Source organism: Pyrus communis, chromosome 7, assembly GCF_041283825.1.
Source record: "Pyrus communis isolate YQ-2024b chromosome 7, ASM4128382v1, whole genome shotgun sequence".
NCBI classification, from domain to species: Eukaryota; Viridiplantae; Streptophyta; class Magnoliopsida; order Rosales; family Rosaceae; genus Pyrus; species Pyrus communis.
In genome coordinates this window covers 7,223,429-7,244,925 of record NC_142571.1, presented here as the reverse complement: position 1 = coordinate 7,244,925, position 21,497 = coordinate 7,223,429, and the positions used below count along the sequence as shown (strand labels likewise).

The window sequence follows — 21,497 nt, the reverse complement described above, 5'->3', positions numbered from 1 at the left end:
AGCTAAATTACCTAAATACGATACACGTCAAAACATACATTTCCAACATGTAAATGAAAATCGGGAGTTAAAACTCAAATAAGCGCAACTCAATCATCCCTTCTTTTCTTTTTGGGGAATACCAACCAGCGACATTCCCTGATTGTATAAGTCTCAAGGAGTAGCCCAAGTTGTATATGAAATCCTCAATATGTGGGGCATGTTTCCCGCGCAAATAGTCAAGTGCAACCCTAGAATCCGCTCTAAAGACAATTGGCCCATAAATCTACAAAGGAAAGGTAATGTGTCAATAACAATTGGATTTTCATCCCAGTAACCAAAACATTCACCCCAGCCATGCATGTTAATAGCCATATATAGAAGCTCAGCTTTTCATCCTCTCATTTTAAAGTTCTACGCTGATCTAAAAGTTGTACATTAAGACATATGAGCAGTAAAACGACTGTACAGATACAACAGCAAAAAAATGACTGTAGATTATTGAAATAAGACAGGGCATACATGCTTCCACAAGTACCAATTAGCAAATGACTATGCAAGTTTTGTAACATATTGTGCATAACTGCATTTAAAAATTCTCTTCCAACTTAAGGTGCACAACATTTAAAAAGTTTAAGGTATAAATGGAAATACCTGCTGCTGAAAGATTAGATTGATCCTAGGGGAGGACATCGGATCTTTTGCACTATTAGCAGACGACCTCTTCAAACCATTAATAACCCTTTTAGCCAAAGCTGCAGTTGAACAAATATCCCGACGACAATCAATCCTGATTAGATCATTGTAGAGCTCTCTAAATTTCCCGTGCCGGAAAGTATAGCAGAGAGCTGAAAAAATCAGCACTTAATGGACTTCTCTTCTTATTGCTCCTAGAATTTTCCTCATCTCCCTTCATATCAACTGCCACTAGGTTGTACCCATCCTGAAACTAGGCAGTGCAGCTTCCACCAAAAATGTAATGCCACCATTGACCAGAAGAAAAAGTGAGAAATGGCATTACAATTTCATTTTGCAAATAAAAAAGAACCATATCGCTAACAATGACTAGGTTGACTACCCATTAATTTTGACAATTATAGAATTCCGTATCTGGTCTTCTCTGGTGCAAACATCAGGAAATGGTAAAAGTAAAAACCTTAAGAGATTGCATACTGCCGGCAACGGACCTGGACTCAAACACAAAACAAAAATATTGAATTGTTCTGTTAGAACTATTAAGATTTGAGTAAGCTTCCATTAATCTGATCATTTGGATTTCGAAGGGAGCAAGAAGAATGAAGAGAGAAGAAAACACTAGAGAGAGAAGCAGAGAGAATATTTCATAACAGCATCATTCTTTCGTTTAGAATGGTGCTCCACTTTCATATATTCTTCATTCCTCACATCAGTCATCATCACCATTCAATACATAAGCCATTGTGATTATGACATATGGCAATTACAAGGCATGTGAGACATTAGAATGAAAACTGATCTAAGACCTACACTTGGCTAATGAACTCAAACTATCTCAACAGAAAACAGTTTCACAAAATGACAAATAGAAAAACTACTAAGTACACCATTTACTAACAAGTAATTAGTAAGCAATTTACTTTTCAACACTCCCTTCTAAATTGCTAACTGATTTCACACCAAGTGGGCTTCTCAGGTAGTTGAATCTGTCTTTGGGAAGAGCCTTTGTAAAGATGTCTACAATTTGTTCTTCACTATTGTAGTAAATCAAATCAATTACTCATTCTTGAATTGCATCTCTAATGAAGTGAAACTTTCTGCCAATGTGTTTGGTTGTCTGATGAAACACAGGGTTCTTAGACATAGCTATAGCAGAGGTGTTATCACAGAATAAGGGAGTTGCAATGGCTTGCTCCTCTCCAAAGTCCTCGAGTATAAACCTAAGCCAAATGGCCTGTGTAGTTGCTTCAGCCATGCTGACATACTCAACTTCTGCAGTTGAAAGTGCCACACTGTGCTGTTTAACCGAGGCCCATGAAAATGCCCCACTTCCAAATGAAAAAGCATACCCTGAGGTGCTTTTCATGTCCTCTTCAGATCCACTCCAGTCACTATCATAGTAGCCAATCAATAGAGCAGACTTTCCAACCACATATTCAATCCCAAAGTCAATTGTCCCGTGGATATACCTTAGAACCCCTTTAGCAACTCCATAGTGCTTCTTGGAAGGTTTATGCATGAATCGTGCAAGTAAACTAGCAGAGAACATAATATCTGGTCTAGTTGCTGTCAAATACAGCAGACTCCCAATAATTTTCCTCTATAAACTCTCATTTGCAGGTTCACTATCATCATCACTTCTCAATTTGTCAGTTGCAACCAATGGAGTGTGCTCACTGGCTTGTAGTCTTTGAGCCAAATTTATCCAAGAGTGTCAAAGCATATTTTTTCTGATGTATAAATATACTCCCTTCAGTTTGAGTTACTCCCATTCCAAGAAAATGATAAAGTAAACCCAAATCTGACATCTCATACTTGCTCATCATTTCAGTCTTGAATTCTTGCATCATTTCATCAATGCTCCTTGTATATACTATGTCATCTACATAGATTGACATGATTAGAGCCCCAACACCTTCTTTGGTTCTCATATAAAGAGTTGCTTCACTTGAACTTCTGTGAAACCCACAATAAATCAAATATGTGTCAATTTCACCATACTAGGGTGCCTGTTTTAGACCATAGAGGGCTTTTCTCAACCTATACACCTTGTCTTCAGCCCCTTTAATCACAAAACCATCAGGTTGATCCACATATACCTCATCCTCGAGAACACCATTCAGAAAGGCTGATTTAACATCCAATTGCCACAATTTCCAACCTTTCTGTGCAGCTAGAGTAATGAGTGTCTTAATAGTATCTAACCTTGCCACTGGAGCAAAGGTTTCATTGAAATCAATACCTGGTTTCTGTGTGTAACCCTTGGCTACAAGCCTTGCCTTGTGCTTTTGAATGGAGCCATTTGGTCTGTCTTCCCAAGTGGAATTCTTTTCAATCATCAACATCTCTTCTGTCATAGCCTTTTTCCAAGCTTCATCTTTGACTGCCTCACTGAAATCTTTAGGTTCAATAATGCTCATCTTACCTTGAGCATAAACATCACTCAAAATCTTCCATTTTTGTGGAGTATGATCATAGGTCTATGAGATTGAAACTGGAGAACCAAGTGAACCAGATTCCTGAGATGCTTGCAGGTCTCTAGTTGTTTGTGATCTCAGAGGAGATTGCATAGACTGAGGTGAGTCATTTGACTCTGAGTCAAGTTCAGATATCCTTGAGCTTCCTTCATCATTCCAAGGATTAGAGACTTGCACTACCTCATTAGATTCCCATTCCCACATTGCTTTCTCATCAAATATCACACTCCTTGATAATTCAACTTTCTGAGTTCTCAAGTTGAAAACCCTATATTCTTTTTCATAGTTGCCATATCCAACAAATACACCCTTCTCATTAGTTTCTTCCAATTTGTGTCTTTTCTGTGATGGAATTTGAATGTAACACAGAGAACCAAATATCTTCAAATGTTTGACACCTGGTTTCCTCCCACTAAATGCCTCAAATGGAGTTATGTTGTTCAAAGCACTTGTTAGACACCAATTTTGCAAATACATAGCCGTGTTCACAGCTTCAGCCCAAAACTTCAAGGGAATCTTCTTTTCAAACATCATTGTCCTAGCCATTTCAACCACAGTACGGTTCTCTCTGCAACACCGTTTTGTTGTGGAGAGTAGGCAACAGTTAATTGCCTTTCTAACCCCATATCTTCACAGAACTTAGAGAACTCTAGGGATGTGCATTATCCACCCCTATCACTCCTGAGTTTCTTAATTTGATAACCACTTTATAACTCAACCATGCATTTGAACCGTTTGAAGATGTTGAAGACTTGTGACTTGTGCTGCAGAAAGAACACCCAGCACATTCTAGTGTGATCATCAATAAAGGTAAGGAATAATCTGTTCCCTCCAAGAGTAGTGATCTGCATTGGACCACAGATATCAGAATGAATCAGCTCTAGAGTTTGTGATGCTCTCCTAGGCTTTTCCTTATCGAATGGTTCTCTATGACCCTTCCATGTAGCACATCCAGGGCAAACATGCTCAATGACTTGTAATTTAGGTAAACCCTGCACCATTTCCTTCTCTTGCAGGAGCATCAAACTGATGTAGTTTAGATGTCCATATCTTCTATGCCACAACCAAGATGACTCTTCAACAGTTGCTCTATTAGCCATAAGAGGATTAACATATTCTAGACTTAAGGGAAAACATCTGTTTCCTTTCATTTGAACACTTGCAATCAAATCTTCCATCTGTCTTTCTCCATATATATCAACCATGTAATCACCAAACACAAGCCAATATCCATGTTCTACCATCTGCCCTACACTCAATAAATTCTCATCCAATCCAGGTACAATCATAACCTCTTTAATATATCTAGTCACACCCTTCATTTCTATAACCAAGATACCTTTGCCTATTGACTGCACCAAATCTCCAATGCCCATTTTAACTCTACACTTCACATTTTTATCAACATCAACAAGCAAAGATTCATGAGAGGTTATATGATTACTACATGCACTGTCAACATACCATATGTTCATATTTCTCCCAATAATAGCAGAACGACAGGCATAAAACATGGTTGCAGGTTCTGTTACTAATTTGCAAAGTTTACAAGCTTTCCAGCCTTGTTTGGTTGATCACAGTCCTTGATGAAATGACCAAATCGATTGCAACCATGACACTTTGGATGTCCTTTAAACCAACACTCACCATAGTGTAGCTTATCACAATGTTAGCATTTTCCCTTAGCCTGATCAGGTTTTCCCCCTTGATCATATTTTCCACCTTGATTGACAAAGTTTTGAGGTTTAGGGTCCCATTTCTTTCCCTTCGATTTCCAGTTCTTCTTTGGTTTAGAGTTACCTAAAGAAGGATTTGACTGAGTTCCCTTTGGATTCACACTCATACTACTGAAAGCTTTCTCAGTGGTACTCTCAGCATTCCTATCAAGGCACTATGCAAATCCTCTCAAAGAAGCAATAACCTCTTGCACCTCAATAGTTTCAATATCCTTAGTTTGATTGATCACATAGCAAACTGGATCAAATTCTTTGGTCAAGCTTATAAGCAATTTCTGAACCAAACGCTCTCTGGCTAAATCTTCCCTATACCCTTTCATTTGATTCACCAGCTTGAGAAGACGAGTGAGATACACAGACAAGGTTTCATCATCCTTCATCCTCGTGTACTCGAAATCATGGCGTAGACCTTGTAGTTTGATGGATCTCACTTGTTTATCACCATGAAATTCCTGGTGTAAAATATCCCAAGTGCCCTTTGAGGTCTCCTCATTTGAGATTCTGGGAAAAATATCCTCCGAAACTGCTCCTTGAATGATAGCCAACGCCTTAGCATCCTTTATTAGCTTATCACTCAGCGAAGCTTTCTCTGAATCTGATGAGCCTTCCTCTTCGACCTTCTTCCCCTTCGATTCTGGAATTTCAAAACCCTTTTCAACCAAATCCCAGATTCCATGCGATTTGAAAATAGTTCTCATTCGGATCTTCCAAAATTCATAGTTGCCACCATTGAATATTGGAGCCCAAAGATCACCACCACTTGACCCAGCCATTTGAGACCTAAATCAATGAACTAAGTTGGAAATTTCAAGTTGGATTTTCGAGCACAGCCTTCACAGATTCGACGCCCCATTTCCAGATAGAAACTAGGCTCAAGATACCATGTTAAGATTAGAGTAAGCTTCCATTAATCTGATCATTTGGATTTCGAAGGGAGCAAGAAGAATGAAGAGAGAAGAAAAAACTAGAGAAAAGCAGAGAGAATATTTTATAACAGCATCATTCTTTCATTTAGAATGGTGCTCCACCTTCATATATTCTTTCATTCCTTACATCAGTCATCATCACCATTCAATACATAAGCCATTGTGATTATGACACATGGCAATTACAAGGCATGTGAGCCAATAGAATGAAAACTGATCTAAGACCTACACTTGGCATATGAGCTCAAGCTATCTCAACAGAAAACAGTTTCACAAAATAACAAATAGAAAAACTACTAAGTAAACTATTTACTAACAAGTAATTAGTAAGCAATTTACTTTTCAACAAGAACTTTTGTCTCTAGAATTATATTTTTTTATTATTATTTATGATGTTTCTTTTATTGCAGGCACATCTACAACCACGGAACAGATGAAAGGAGGTGACAAACTCATTACATGTACTGGGTTTAATACTAAAGCAGAAAACTACACATACAATATAAGTGAACCTAAGAGGTACCAAAACACATATACATGTATAAAAACAGGCAAATGTATAAGCTAAAAGTTTTAAAATATTGCACCTGAGTATTGGTATGAAACTTCCAACAAAAATGTAATGAGATAATACAAGTTATCACAGAAAAAATGAGTAACGTGTAAAATTACCAAAAATTCCAGATACTGAAGAATGAGGTTCTTTAAGACGCACATCATAAGATGGCTGCCAAAACCAACCCCTTTCCTTCTGTATTATGATGTCTTTTCGTGTCTCATTTTGCCTCCAAAGATCTTGGCTTTTTTCATAAGAAAAGGCTGCACAGAATCCAGGCATTAGATAAGTAGGTGCCTCACCATCTACGGAATTAACAGCCTGGGGATGACCACTATTCTTATGTACACCAATGCGGTACCACAATCCAGATTCGGAAACAAGTGAAGACATATCTAAGGAAATTGACTCGGGCACATCCCAGTATTTTCCTTTATGGTCAACGAATAGTTCAGGCCATGCAGCCTCAAGTGTAATATAAGGAAGCGGCAAACATCTTAAAGGTTAGTAAAATTTCATACATGGCTCATAATTTAAACAGGAAGATAAATGAAGGAATAAAGGTACAGGCATGAACTTTTTCACTAAAACAGCTTATGCAGTGCACATGTGCAATGTTAAAGGTACATAAATTAATTTTTTCAGTACATGGTTCTTAATTTACAGACATGAAACTTTCCACTTTTATCTATGCTCAGTGCAGTGCATAACACTCATTTGGTTTCTAAGATTGGATTGAAATGGACAACTAACTATATTCAAGGTATGTTGACGAAAGAAATGAAAAAAATTGTGGGTTACTTGAAGGTAGGAGATGGATTATTTTCCATTCCAATCAGCCAAAATGGTAAGGATCAGAAAGGATTATTTTCCATCATGTCTTATCCCCCTTCTAATCCCCACAAAATGAAAAATCATTCACCACTATCTTTAAGAAATTAGGAATAATACTTTAAGATTATACATGCTGACTGAATCTGGTATATGTTCAAGTGATTAATAGCTCATATAGATACATCCCTAGAATTACATATGTTTAACTTTAATTCCTATATGAGAAATTTGTCATATGAAAGATAAAAAATCGCAGTAGGATGATAGTACAACCTGGCATGAACAAACCCCAGGAAGAACTTAAACCTAACAACTCCAATACCCATAAATCATTCAAACTAGCTTCATGAACCCGGCAAACAAAAGATAACAGGAATTCTGACTGTTTAAACAATTTGATTAAAGGTCAAAACGAGGAAAGCAAATGCATGCTTTGTGAAAGAGCACCATTTTGTTGCGGTGTCCTTTCACCATGCCCTTCTGTGCTCAACTTTATGGATGATGACGGAGACAAAAGAAGCTGTGTACATAATCCAAACGAATAAAGTGACTTGTCCAAGACATGCATTGCCACATCTTTGAATGTAGGGACCTCCATCTCACCATTAGTAAATTCAGCTTTAACAGAAGATAAAAGTTTCTTCCGGCAGAACTGCCCAATTAATCCAAGCCACCTATTTTCACGCAGATCATGTAACAAGGGAATTAGTATGTCTGACAACTAAGAGTGCTAACCGGATTTGGTTAATGTGAGATGACTTTGGTCTAAGCATAGTAACTCTTAAATCACTCCTTTAACAGAAAACATGCTCAAGGAATTAGGACATTAAACTCAACACATTTGGATCGGTAATTACAAAAATTCAATGCATTTACGCAGTACATTCATTAGCTAGGATACTGTTCAAATTTCAAAACATCACAACAAACCTTTTCACCTAAGAAATCCCATAAAAAAAATTGGATAATCCCAATCAGTGCTCTGATAAACATGATAAAGCTTTGATGCTCTCAAAAAACATAAGAACCCCCTTGCAAAATTTTAAAATAACAAGGCAACAAAAAATTCATGCTTTATGTGCTGTACCACTAGAACTAGGCAAACAAGCTTTGTTTGGCTGTCAAGCTTTCCACTCAAGCTCTCTTTCTCACATCAAGTAATTCACCAATAACCCAAAGTTTATGCAATATACGAATTTGGCAATTAGTAACATAAAAATTGTTTACAGAAAATACGAATTTGGAGAAACAAAAATATGTTCATTTCTCAGCAAACAGGAGACAAATTATCTTTGCTAACCTTTTTCCTTTAACCAATTCCCTATAACAACAATTCCAATTGCTCCTCTCTCCTCCAGCAACAAAACAAACAACAAACGAATCACACCCATTACTCATCATTTTCTCAGTAACCATACAAACCACAAACTGATCCACAGAAACACATAAAACGAAAAAGAATATCAATTAAACGAAAGTATAACATAAATTTGAGAAAATCCAATAGGCAATAGCTAAGCAAAGAAGTTGTAGCAGTGTACCAGTTAGAGGTAGCTGGTCTGAGCAAGAGGGACTGGAGAGAGAAAGAACCCAAGTCCCTGTTAGTAGTGGGGGAGTCGGAAGGTATAACACCCAAAGGGAACCCATTTCCCAGAAGACAGAGTTGCTGAACCTGAGGGCTCGGCTGGCTCGAGCACCGTCGAGAGGAAATGGGTCGCCGGGAACGGCCTTGGCGGAGTCCTCAAGGGTCTGAGGCGAAGAAACGTTCAAGTCCCAGAAGGCTGAGTCCATTGCCGTCCTCAGTTTCGCCATTGTTGGCTGTCGAAATAGCGAGGGAGTGCGAACTCTTTGTGGTTTTGGTTTTGGGGTTTAAGTGGTGGGTTTGTGATGGTTTTATTTGTCTCTTCGTTTGGGTCCGTATCTGTCTTGAAATGAGTTTCAAGACATGAGTTTGAAGAAGACACCCCAAGAGATAGGGATGACAATTCTAATTGTTTAATTCGATAATCGTAGATAATCATCTGAATAGATTGGATTTGGGTAGAAATATTTGGGTATATTTTGGGTATGGGAAAAAAATGTGAATATTATTTAGTTATGATTTTGGATATGGTTATAAGGGCCCGAATCCGTATTAGTCCCCGAATCCGAATCGAATAATATATAATATAATTATTCATAATATTAAAATATTAAAATATATATACACACACATATGTATATTCATTATTTGCCAAATCCCTTACTTTGAGTGTAAATACAAAAATTGCATTATGTAAGTTGCATTTTGTGGGAATGTTCATAAGTTTTGATATAAATCAAAATCTATGAGAATTCAATGGTACTTATGGGAGTTATCAAAAGATCAACCAACATTATCAATGTTTAACTTTAATTTTTATGCTCCACAAGATCCATTCATTAAATTATTTTATACATCAAATATTTAATGATGAAATTAATATTTAATAAATTATCATGTGTCAATTAAACGAATATATTTTTTGTATTGACAAAGATGGATATAACCGTTGACCGATGGGTATGGTTATGGATAATACCCGATGGTTAATTTGCGGTTATGAATATGGTTAATTTTCATGGTTATGGGGTTGGATATAACACTTTCATCCCCAAACCGAACCGTTGCCATCCCTACCAAGAGATCTCTTTTTGAAACAAGTTCTAAGGTATGGGTGTATCCTCGCTATCGCATTTTGTGCTAATGACATAATATTACATAGAAAAACTTATACAATTATAATTGTTTCATTGGCTTGAGACTCCACCATGGCGATGTATTATTGTCATAAAAGTCCTTTGCGAGAAAGTGATTAGTGGTTGAGAAATCCACATAATCCACCATGGTGCGAATGGAAAAGGTGGTGATGAAGAGCTCATATGTTATGTTTCAATGATGGATGGTACTAGTTTAAGGGAGGTGAATAGGTTCCAATTTATAAATCTAATGCCAATTTGGATTAGCAAATTAATTTTCACATCCACATCACATGAAGGTATCTTACATATATGCATTTAAATAAACACCAAAAATGTACATAGCGGACTTAGGAAAATCCCTAGGCTCCCAAGTCAGGGTAAACACTAAGGGTGCGTTTGTTGCACCGGATTAACTCGGACTGGACTAGCTTTAGGGACTAAGCTGGATTGACTTAGACTAGACTAAACTGGACTGATTTAGTGAAGCGTTTGGTAGAGTGCCGGACTAAAAAAAAGAATAGTTAACAACTATAACTTTATATCATTAAATACACATTTAATAATATTTTGTTATTAACTCAATAATATTTTATTTTTTATTCAAGCTTTTTCTTTGTGTTTTTGCCTGGGATGCTCTTCTCTATCTGGACTTTCTCTTTGGGAGTTCATTCTTTTCTTCCTCGTTAGTGTCGTCCCCCAGCACTCATTTTTTCCTGCAAAACAATATCCTTCAAAGTGATTTTTCCTGCAAAATCATCCCTAAAGCTACTCTCTCCCTTTCCCTATCCATTTCTCATGAATTTTCTGGGAAAATGATTTTTTTTTTTTTTTGGGAATTTTTTGGGAATTATTGGGAATAAGGAAGAATTTTGTATGGGGATTGTTGTTGTTTTTGTTTTGAATTTTTTTTTTTTCAAATTTTGGTGTTGAGATTTAGGCAATGGATGAGCTGGGTTTTAGATTTGGGAAAGAGAGAACCAATAGATGGGCAAGGGAGAGAGAAGCAGATAAATTAGATGAAGTAGAGCAAGGGAGAAAAGCGGACGAAGAGAAGCAGATGGAGTGAAGCAGCGAAGCTCTTAGCAATCCGATGCCTTTTGATGGGACTCGCTAAGACCGTCTAGCGAAGTCCTTTGTCGAGGCGAATCCCGGCTAGTTCCCACTAAAGGTTGTCCTGCTGTGTAACAAACACGGTATTGTTTTAAGTTTTAGTCCAGTCCAGTCCAATCCCACTTAGTGAGGGCAAACAAACGCCCCTAAGAGAGGACACATAGACTTATAAAACTCATCAACTAATAGGCAATTTATCTCCGCACTTTGTTACTCGAACTTTCTTTAGCCTTCAAGTGGAAATGACACGATAATAACGCAGTTATCGATCAACTTCTTCTCAAATTTTGCAAAATTCTAACACCGATTATAGAAAATATATGGAATGAAATGGTTTTTTGAAAATCAACCAATTACGAAAATCAAAGATCATTTTCTTAATTGATTTTGAATCAAAGACCAAATAAAACCAGCATGAAGAGAATACTATTTCTCTGAAAAACGCAAGGTGTTGTGATGCACTCTATTTCTATTTTCCTGTGTGGGCAAACATGTCATGTCGCCCGTCTCTAACCGTGTGTGAGTAATTGTTACGTCCTAGACTCGAGGTCGGCAAAAAAAAATAAAAAATAAAAAAACCTCTCGCGCTGGGTGCTTGAATAAAAAAAAAATAAAAAAATAAAAGGAAACTGAAATGGGTTGGAAAAATTGTTCCTCTTATTAAAAACAACTCAAGAATTATTTACAATGCTAATATAAATAGATAAATACAAATTCTAGCCTCACATCTGACTCAATCCCATCCTGCTTACCCTTTGAATTGTTTAGTTCAAAAACCTGCATAACAATAGAGGGATGAGTTTCAACAGCTTAGTAAGGACATAACCTTATCATAGTAAATTGACAATATTAAATTAAGTGTCATGGTGTAACCCCCTAAGTTGCATATTTTGTTTGAAGATAGTTCGGAATTTGTTTATGTATTGACATTTGAGGATAGGTCATTTATGTTGTGCAAGACACTCTTTTTCCTTCGACCGAAGTGAAATTCCCGGCAAGGTTTTATCAAGGCCTTGCATGCACACTATTCTCAATTTGTTTGTATTTTGAATTTACTTGCAATGAATTATCGTATTTCTGTCAAAAAAAAAAAAGGTATGCATTCATTATTAATAACAATGTAGATTGCAATGCAGAATCTTCGTCTATACCCGTTAATCCGTATAAATAAACAACCAGACCTCGTACATCCCATTTCATACTTATACCACTTGGTCTCGAGTGACTAATTGTACGAACTAAATCATCCCAATTTCCCGTGTTGTTAGTCGTCTTGCCAAAACCCTTCGTCGCCAATCCGGAATTACCCTAAAAGAAACTGTGCACTCTGGGCTCGCCTAAGACTTGGTACCTACGGCTCAACTAGACAAAAGATCCTTTTCAACTACCCTCATTTCAAATTCCTTTACACCCCATTTGGATACGGTAAAATAAAACAGAATTTCACTTAAACTAGGGAATTTAGGATGGGAAAGCAGTTTTCCCTTGCTTGGGAACCTTGCAGCGTGAGAAACACCAATTTCTACGGGAAAAAAGGTGGAAATTGGGGACGAAGATTTCCGAGTTTAATTTCCTCCTAAAGAGGTGTAATTTCACAATTCCAACAACAGTGAGAATCCTGAATTCAATCTGCATAATTTGAAGAGTGAGGAATATTTCGATAATGTTCAATCTCGATCCTGGATCTACTTAATGATTCCTTATGCATATAGTTAGATATCTTGTATTCTGAGGTAGCTCTTGCACTAAAACGCAGTGGGAGAAAACAAAAATGAAAAAAGACAAGTATGGATATAGACATTAGATATATGAATATGTTTGAATAGAGAAGCATTATGCTGGCCTTTGGAATGTTTATGCTTGGGGATCAATAGTAATGCATTTTCTGTGTGAAAATGCATGTAACAGGAAATCAAAAAAGGGTATACTCATTATAGAATTGTGAATTTTGTTGATAGTTTTATGTTTGGTGATGGTGGTGGTTTTTTTTTTTTTTTTTTGGGGAGTGGGGGTGGTTCTTCCCCTGAACTGTTTACTTCACTTCAATGGAAAATACCATTATCCCATAAATATTTGTTGCATATCACAATATATCTTTGTTCATACATTCAAATAGGTATGGAAAATACTCATATTGTAGACATGCTAACGAGGTTAAAGCGACAGCGTGCTATAAATGAAGAGGAAAATAGGTAAAAAAGGAAAATTATTGTCAGTACAATTATATATGTTGTTGTCATGGTCATGCATTGGCATAGTACGAGTGTTCTTCTCAAAGAACCTTCAAATGATTGGGATCAAGAAAGGCAATCTTTCCTTGGTCGATTCTTCGATGGAAAAGATTCAACATGCATTGAACAATTACGAGTTAGCAAGAGTGCATTTAAGCAATTATGTGAAATTTTACAAGGGATTGGTGGATTACTTCGCACGAGAAATGTGTCCATTGAAGAATCTATTGCAATTTTTTTTAATATACTTGCCCACAACTTGAAGTTTAGAGTCATCGGTTTTCATTATTATCGTTCCAAGGAAACAATTAGTCAGCAATTTCACAATGTGTTGCATGCAATGATGAAAATAAGTCAAGAATATGTGAAATATCAGCCATGTGTTATTGGCAACTCTGAAAGAGACAAGTGGCGGTGGTTTGAGGTAATCAATCAACAACTATACCAAAAAAATATGTCTTCGTTTGATATCTTCATTAGCTTTTTAGACTTATCTCTTTTTTTTTTTTTTTCCATTTGTATGACATTTTTATTTAGAATTGTCTTAGAGCAATTGATGGAACTCTCATACCAGTAACAATAACGGATGAGGAAAGACCAAGATATCAAGATACAAAGGGTGATATATCCACTAATATGTTAGGAATTTGTGGTCCAAATTCAAGATTTTTTTATGTGTTACCTAGATGGCAAGGCTCTGCATCTGATGCTTGTGTTTTGCGTGATGCCTTACATAGGAGTAACCGGTTTCATGTTCCAAATGGTAATGTATGATACCAATTAGCTCTCTATTAGAAAGAAAAACTTTGAAATATATATGAACTTGTTCTCTAAATTTTTTATTGTAGATAAGTATTATCTTGTGGACGCTGGCTATACTAATGGACCGGGGTTTTTAGCACCTTACCATGGAACTAGATATCACTTGAAAGAATGGGTTAGAAACCGTCAACCTGAAAACTACAAAGAACTATATAATTTGCGTCATTCAAGGGCAAGGAATGTTATTGAGAGGGCATTTGGATTGTTAAAGAAAAGATGGAGCATATTACGCACACCATCCTTTTTCGACATTAAAACACAAGTTAGGATTATTAATGCATGTTGTGTCTTACATAATTTTATTAGAACCGAGCAAGCTACTGATCCAGTTTTAGCTTGCTCTATGTGAATTATAAGAATGCATGATAATTCTCTGTTATTAGGAAAATACTGAGATATGTTTCTCTGCATTTTATATGTAAATCTCAGTTGTTAGTACCCTATCAAAAACACATAATTTCCTGTTTCTGCAAGTGAAGGTTCAATATACAACTCTGCCCTTATAGGTGTATCTAGTGATGTATATTGTATGGCTTTATGTGTTTCTTGAACATGTATCTAGTGAAAAAGGTTCGATATACTACTCCGCCCTTATAGGTGTATCTAGTGAATTCGGATTTCATATGAATACTATGCCTTTATGTGTTTCTTGAACATGTTATGTTAGATTTATAATGCTATTTTTTTAAAAGATAATGTGCATGCAACTATGTCCATTATGTTATCATTTAGTGTATGTCTATTTCCACCAACTATACTCAAGTTTTTGTAGCTTAGTTCCATATAATTATGAATGTATAAATATGAGTTGATACTTGGATTGTTACTATGAATGCGTCTATGAGTGACTTAACGTCTCAATAATATATATTTTTTTATGTTAGGGGCAATGGAAGGATCTGATAGCAAACTAGTATGCAAACAAAAACCAAGGAGAAAGAAAGAGAACCAAGAAATTGAAAATGAAGGAGAGGAAAATAATTATTTTAGATGCAATGTAGATATGGAACGTGCGTTGGCTGACATTCTTCGCAAAGAATGAAGATTGGGAAACAAAGGAGATGGTGGTTGGAAGACAAATGCTTATAATTCTGCTGCAGCCAGATTATCTGCTCAATTTGATATTCATATAACTGCTAATAACATTCGAAATCGTGTGAAGTCTTGGAAAAAGTTTTATGCAATAATGAGTGATATACTAAGTCAAAGTGGATTTAATTGTGATGCAACCAAAAAGATGATAAGTGTAGATGAAGACCTTGCTTGGCAAGAGTACGTGAAGGTAAAAAATTCATTATTTTTTCTTTTGTGTGTGTGAAATTCTTTTAATTGTTCTTATACTTATGTTTTGCTTATGTTTTGATTGGTAGTCACATGTTGATGCTAAAAGCTTTCGTTGGAAGGCCATTCCAAACTGGGATGATATAGTGGATTTATGTGGCAAAGATAGAGCCACGGGTGAGGGTGTTGAAACAGGTGTAGAAGCCGTTGAGATTATGACTCCTCCACATAATGAACCTGTTCATATAGATTTGGTTGGTGATGCACAAGGTTTAGAAGATATTGAAATTATTAATGATATTTCACCTAGTTCAGCCAATGGTCAAAAGACTCAAAGCAAGAGAAAGGTAGCAAGTTTTGTTGATGTGCCTCATACAAAAAGAAAATCAACCACCCTTAAAGATGTGATTGCAGATTCACTTGCCAAGATGGCTTCATCCTTTCAAGACTATATTTCTGCAGACATAAAGAAACTTGATCCAACAGAGGTATATGATGAAGTAAATGCAATACCAGATCTCAACAAAGAAGAACAAATCAAAGCATGTGCCTGGTTGATCAAAAATGACAAGCAATTTCTCATGTTGAAGACACTCCCAATTGAGAAGAAAAAGAATATGATATTATTGCTTACTTCACGAGGTGAATAAGATTGTTTTCATTATGTTTCTCATTTTAGTGTTTTTCAGTAAGGCATTAGTTAGAATAAAAGTCCTGCATATCACCAATGTTGGTTGACATTTGCAAATGTGCTTTATAGGGATTTTCCTACTTCAATCAACTCTTATCCATAGCTATTTGATGTTTGGATCATTTCTCACACTTTGTGCGTCTTTAGATTCCTTGCAAAATCATGAAGTCCTACTCCCTGGTCACTTGATTACAATATATCTCAAGGTACAAAGTTGAACTTCTATTTTTTAATAGAATACTCTGTGTGTGTTTGTGTGTGTGTGTGTGTGTGTGGAAGTTTGTATAATGGTAACTCTTGAGGAAAACAAAAATGTTTTGATGTCTAGTAAATGCACCACAGGGTCAAGGTTTTTTGCTATTCTGCATATAACAGTAATGTCTGAAGAATTTTTATGTTCTAAAGCTTATTCAGGGTGCCAGGATAAGTATTTACATAGAAGAGTAGTATGTCCTTGAACAGCATCTATAAATATAGCATATAGCAATGCAGCGGTTGGTTGTAGAATGGAAATATTTTCATGGCAAAGGCTAATGTATTCCCTGCTAATTAACCCTTATCATATTATTGCAAACATTTTTTCCAATGAAATATTATTGCAAATCTTTGATAAGTTCTTAATTGCTGGAAAATTTAGACAGTTTTCCCTTTAGTGTGGATTTGGCAGCCCCAATCTTTAGGGGTTTGATGACCTTTGTCATTGATGACTTTGTTACCAGTTTAACATTTTTCTTTTTTCAAATTTGTATTCTTCTATGGAATACAAATTCTAGGAAATATCAAAACAATGAAATTTCCATGTATCCAACATCCAAACAATGAAATTTCAATTAACAGGATTTCAATTACTGGGAATTGTAATTCCCGTCATTTAGAATTCTATGAAAATTTATAAATTCTCCATCTAAACATAGTTTTATCAACACCGAAGTTCCAACCACTTTTCACACATGAGTTATGCACAAATAATCTCAACTCATGTTTCACATATATCACATCATATTATCAACGAATAACATTCTAGCATAATCTATAACAAGTAAACACTCAACTGAAACAATCATCCAATTAATATTCAACCACGTTAACCAACCAAAAAGATCAAGAACATTATAACACTTCATGTAATTTAATAAAATCAATCTCCGTAAAGGTTTGCCGTATTTCCCCTACTTGAATTCCAAAGCATTGCTCCCGCTCTGTAATACAAGAGTTCACCACCTTGATAAAATCCTATTCGCATATATCAAATGTAATAATTACCAGCATGCTTCTTTATTTAATAAAATGAAAACAAAATATAGTTGTTTGTAAATAGCTTGAGATGAATCATAAACTTGGTTTTGGTTCCATTATATACATATACATATCCAATCAGTATACAGAATCTAAATGATCAATACATCCCTAGTATAAAGAAGAATGGAAAATAAAGAGGCATGTACAAGCTACTGCATCTGTCCTCCTTTGTTTCGAAATAAAAAGGAAAACAATAAACAAATGGGGTTTCTGTATAAGTAGTTATCGAGGGATATAGTCTGACCAGGTAAAAATTAGATGTATATAAGTATATATATAAGAATCAGTTCTATATGCATGCAGTATACAGTAGTTGGGAAAACAACAATATTATTGAATTGAATTTCTCAATCTATTTGATTAACAGTACACTAAGTACAGATTTATTTAAAATGAATATCTAAGCGAGAATCAAACCGCGAAACGATTTCAAATTGATAAACTCAATTGAATCAATAAAAAGGGATTAATGAAAAATACCTAATAAGAAAACTGAATCAGATGGAAAATTGAATTCATAAGCTTTTGGTGAAAGAGATGATTAATTATTAAACCAAACTCCTAAAGAGCTATTAGAGCTATCGGAATCATCAGATGATGAATCAGATGAAAAATGGGGTTTCTCCCTGTAATTAGCAATTAAAAGCATGAGTCACAACTTCAGCAAGAACCATGAAACCAAAGGTAGACTAAGGAAAGTTTAGGAAAATTACCCAGAAGAAAACATCAACCTTGCAATTTAGATAACTATGCAGAACTCTCCATTCTTGATTGATTGGGTTCAGTGGAGGATAATGGAAATTACATATCCTCCATGTAAATTACAAGACAAACTAAGAGATAAAAACGGGTTAGAAATTCATATCTGAAAATGGAAGAAACAATACGAGGTGTATAGGGCTGGTTTGATATTACTGTGCTTTGAAAAAAAGATGCTTCTGCTGTACTGTGAAAATAAATAGCTGTGAAATAAAGCAGCAGAGTGTTTGGTAAACTTTTTTGTAAAAATGCTTTAAAAAAAACAATATTATAGTGTTTGGTAAACTTTTATGTTAAACAGATGTGAAAAAAAGCCAATTTTTCAAAGCTGGGTTTTGCAGCTTCTTGTTTTTGGCTTTTTTTTCACCCAAAACTGTGAAAAAAAGCTGAGGCTGAATGTTTACCAAACACAAAAACAGCTCCCAGCTTTTTTCAAAATCACCTCAGTACCAAACCAGGTCTATATATACTCGGCTGCAAGATAAGGTAGAAATATGATAACCTAATTGCATGCTAATAAAGAGTCGGTATTACGAAGTAGGAGCTGTCTCAAAACTAGGAAATTAAGATCTGGATGTTGAGTCATCTTGGTCATGGAGATGAGGAGAGAAATAGGTAAGAAGAAAGAAGAAGAATTTGGAAGGAGACGTCCCTTATTCGGCTTTGCTCACTTGATATGGCCCAGATAAGGCCTCGTTTGGTACTAAGGTAATTCTGAAAAAAGTTTGTATTAAAAAAAGCTGGGAGTTGTTTTTGTGTTTGGTAAACATTCAGCTTCAGCTTTTTTTATAGTTTTGGGTGAAAAAAGCCAAAAACAAGAAGCTACAAAACTCATCTTTGAAAAACTGGCTTTTTTCACATCTATTTTACATAAAAGTTTACCAAACACTATAATACTGTTTTTTTTTTCAAAAGCACTTTTACAAAAAAGTTTACCAAACACTCTACTGCTTTGTTTCACTGCTGCTAGCACCTTTTTTTCAAAGCACAGCAATACCAAACCAGCCCTAAATTAACAATCAATTGAGTGAGAAAATGACCACTAATCCATAAGTATAAAAGATTGTATAATATAATTAAGGGTAAATATCAGTTTACTACCTTCAAGTTTTGTGGTTTTCAACATTTGGTACATGAAGTTTTTTCGTCCCAGAGTCATAACTAAAGTGTTAATTTTGGGACGATCATACATCCGTTAGTCCGGCTGTTAAGTTTCCCATTAACTGATGACGTAACGCTCATGTGGATAATGACTAGGCGCTACGTGTTAATAAAGGTCCCACGTGGATATTAAAATTTTTAAAAATTAAAAGTTAAATATTAAAAAATATAAAAAATAATAAATTACAAAAAAGGGTTTTCTTCTTCTCCCTCCCCCCTCCCTTCTCCCTCTGCACCCACAGCACATCCATCCTTCCCTCACCCCACCCCTCAACGGCCCCGTCCAACACCATCGCTCAATGACATCGACCTCGAACAGAAGTTTCTCAACGACGTCGTGTCGAATGAGCTCGAATCTCGACAAGCCAGATGGTAGATCTGGTCGACCTCGAGCAGATAGTAGATCCGGCCCCGCCCATCACGACGATCCGGAGCCCCTTTCGTTTCAGCCCCAGTGGCACCTTCCCGCTAGAACCCAGTGGCCCCTTTCTGGGTCGTCGCTGACGAATCGAAGTCGTACCGGACGTAGTTCGAGATCGGGACGTTGCCGAAGGCGTAAGGAGAGCGGGGGGGGGGGGGGGGGGGGGGGGGGTGGAGGACGGCGTCGTCCGGGGGGGGGGGGTGGTGTGAGGCAAGGATGGATGTGCAGTGGGTGCAGATGGAGAAGGGAGGGAGAAGGGAAGGAGAAGGGAGGGAGAAGGTGAGGGAAGGATGGATGTGCGGTGGGTGCAGGGGGAGAATGAAGGGAGAAGGGAGGGAGAAGAAGAAGACAACTTTATTTTTTTTTGGTAATTTTTTTATTTTTTTATTTTTTTAATGTTGAATTTTTTATTTTTAAAATTTTTAATATTCACGCGAGACCTTTATTGACACATGGTGCTTAGTCATTGTCCATGTGAGCGTCACGTCATCAGTTAACAGGAGATTTAACAGCCAGATTAACAAATGTATGAGATTGTCCTAAAATTAACACTTTAGGCATGACTCTGAGACGAAAAAAACTTCATGTACCAAATGTTGAAAACCATGAAACTTGAGGGTAATAGACTGAAATTTACCCTAAAATTAATAAACCATCTGTAAATAAATTTTAATAAAAAGCTCAATAAAATAAAAGGAAAACTAATGAAAATGATTTGAAAACTTTCAGTTTTAACGAAAATGACAAAAATGTGTTGTAAGTGAATAATACTAGGATTGACTTTTTAGAGTAAAAATGTGATTTTTCATTAAAATGAATAATACCAGGAATTTTTCGTTAAAATTTCCTAAAATAAATCACAATATTTAACACACAATTATTACATAAACATTTTAGAGATATAGGCTCTTCACAGGAATATTGAAAATATTTGAAAAATATCAAACATGACAAACTATATTATCAAATAAAGAAATTCCGAATGAATATTATTAAACCCAAATAACAAAAACCGTCTAACTACATGAATGCATATATATATATATATGACACACTTATTTGGGTGAATGTCTCCAAAATATTTGACATATTGTGTGATCGAGAGTACGGGAGACAAATTTAGATTTAAATAGTTACAACTGAAAATATTTGTGTAAGAAATTACAAACTCATGATTTTTGTTAGGAATTATCAATTTTACTCTAATGGTGTGTCTAGTACGTGGAAAGGAATTCCATGACTTTTCCTAGGGTACAAGAAATGTATTTTTCTATTGTCATGTTTAGTGACGTTGGGAAATTAAATAGGAAAGAAGTCGACAATTTAGTCTTTTAGTTTAATGATGACGATAAAGTGTCACTTAGTAATACGGTCTAGTGGTATTCTTAGGTTTTAGGTTCGATTTTCGCCAAAGGCGAATTTGAACAACATTATTACTGCTAGTCCATTGTGAGACTTAGCCCACTCTCCCACCCTTTTAGTATAGATAATATCATTTGTTATAAGAAATGATGAGGTAAAAGTATAAAATAAAAGTTTGGTATGAAGATTATTTTTTTTTTAAATGTCAATTTGTTGCAATAAATGTTGAGAAAAGAGGGAAAAAGAAAAAATAAAATCAAAGAGTTTGCTTTTTCCATCTATATTCTCATCACTAATAATAGTTTTTTTCCAAGCATGAACTTGCCAAAGGTTGGAATGGAAGTGAATCTCGTTCCCAAATCTCTTTTCTTGCCATCCAAACGCACCCTAACTGACGCAAGAAAGAACCAAGGGTCTCGAAGAGAATAAGTACCT

The 21,497-nt window shown here is 35.8% G+C and overlaps 1 protein-coding gene and 1 pseudogene across 2 annotated transcripts; one reads left to right on the top strand and one right to left on the bottom strand.

Annotated features, from left to right (window-relative positions):
• Positions 1–9,100, bottom strand: LOC148695602 (protein TRIGALACTOSYLDIACYLGLYCEROL 4, chloroplastic-like; annotated as a pseudogene). Its single transcript, XR_015964750.1, has 5 exons — positions 8,746–9,100; positions 7,618–7,878; positions 6,494–6,866; positions 634–955; positions 1–265 (listed from the first exon to the last, which is right to left on the bottom strand). The product of XR_015964750.1 is annotated as a protein TRIGALACTOSYLDIACYLGLYCEROL 4, chloroplastic-like (transcript).
• Positions 9,101–15,025: 5,925 nt separating this feature from the next.
• LOC148695601 (uncharacterized) lies at positions 15,026–16,019 on the top strand. Its single transcript, XM_088697351.1, has 2 exons — positions 15,026–15,370; positions 15,459–16,019. The coding sequence occupies exons 1-2, from the start codon at positions 15,275–15,277 to the stop codon at positions 16,017–16,019; spliced, it is 657 nt and encodes a 218-aa protein (XP_088553477.1). The 5' UTR covers positions 15,026–15,274.
• Positions 16,020–21,497: the final 5,478 nt, after the last annotated feature.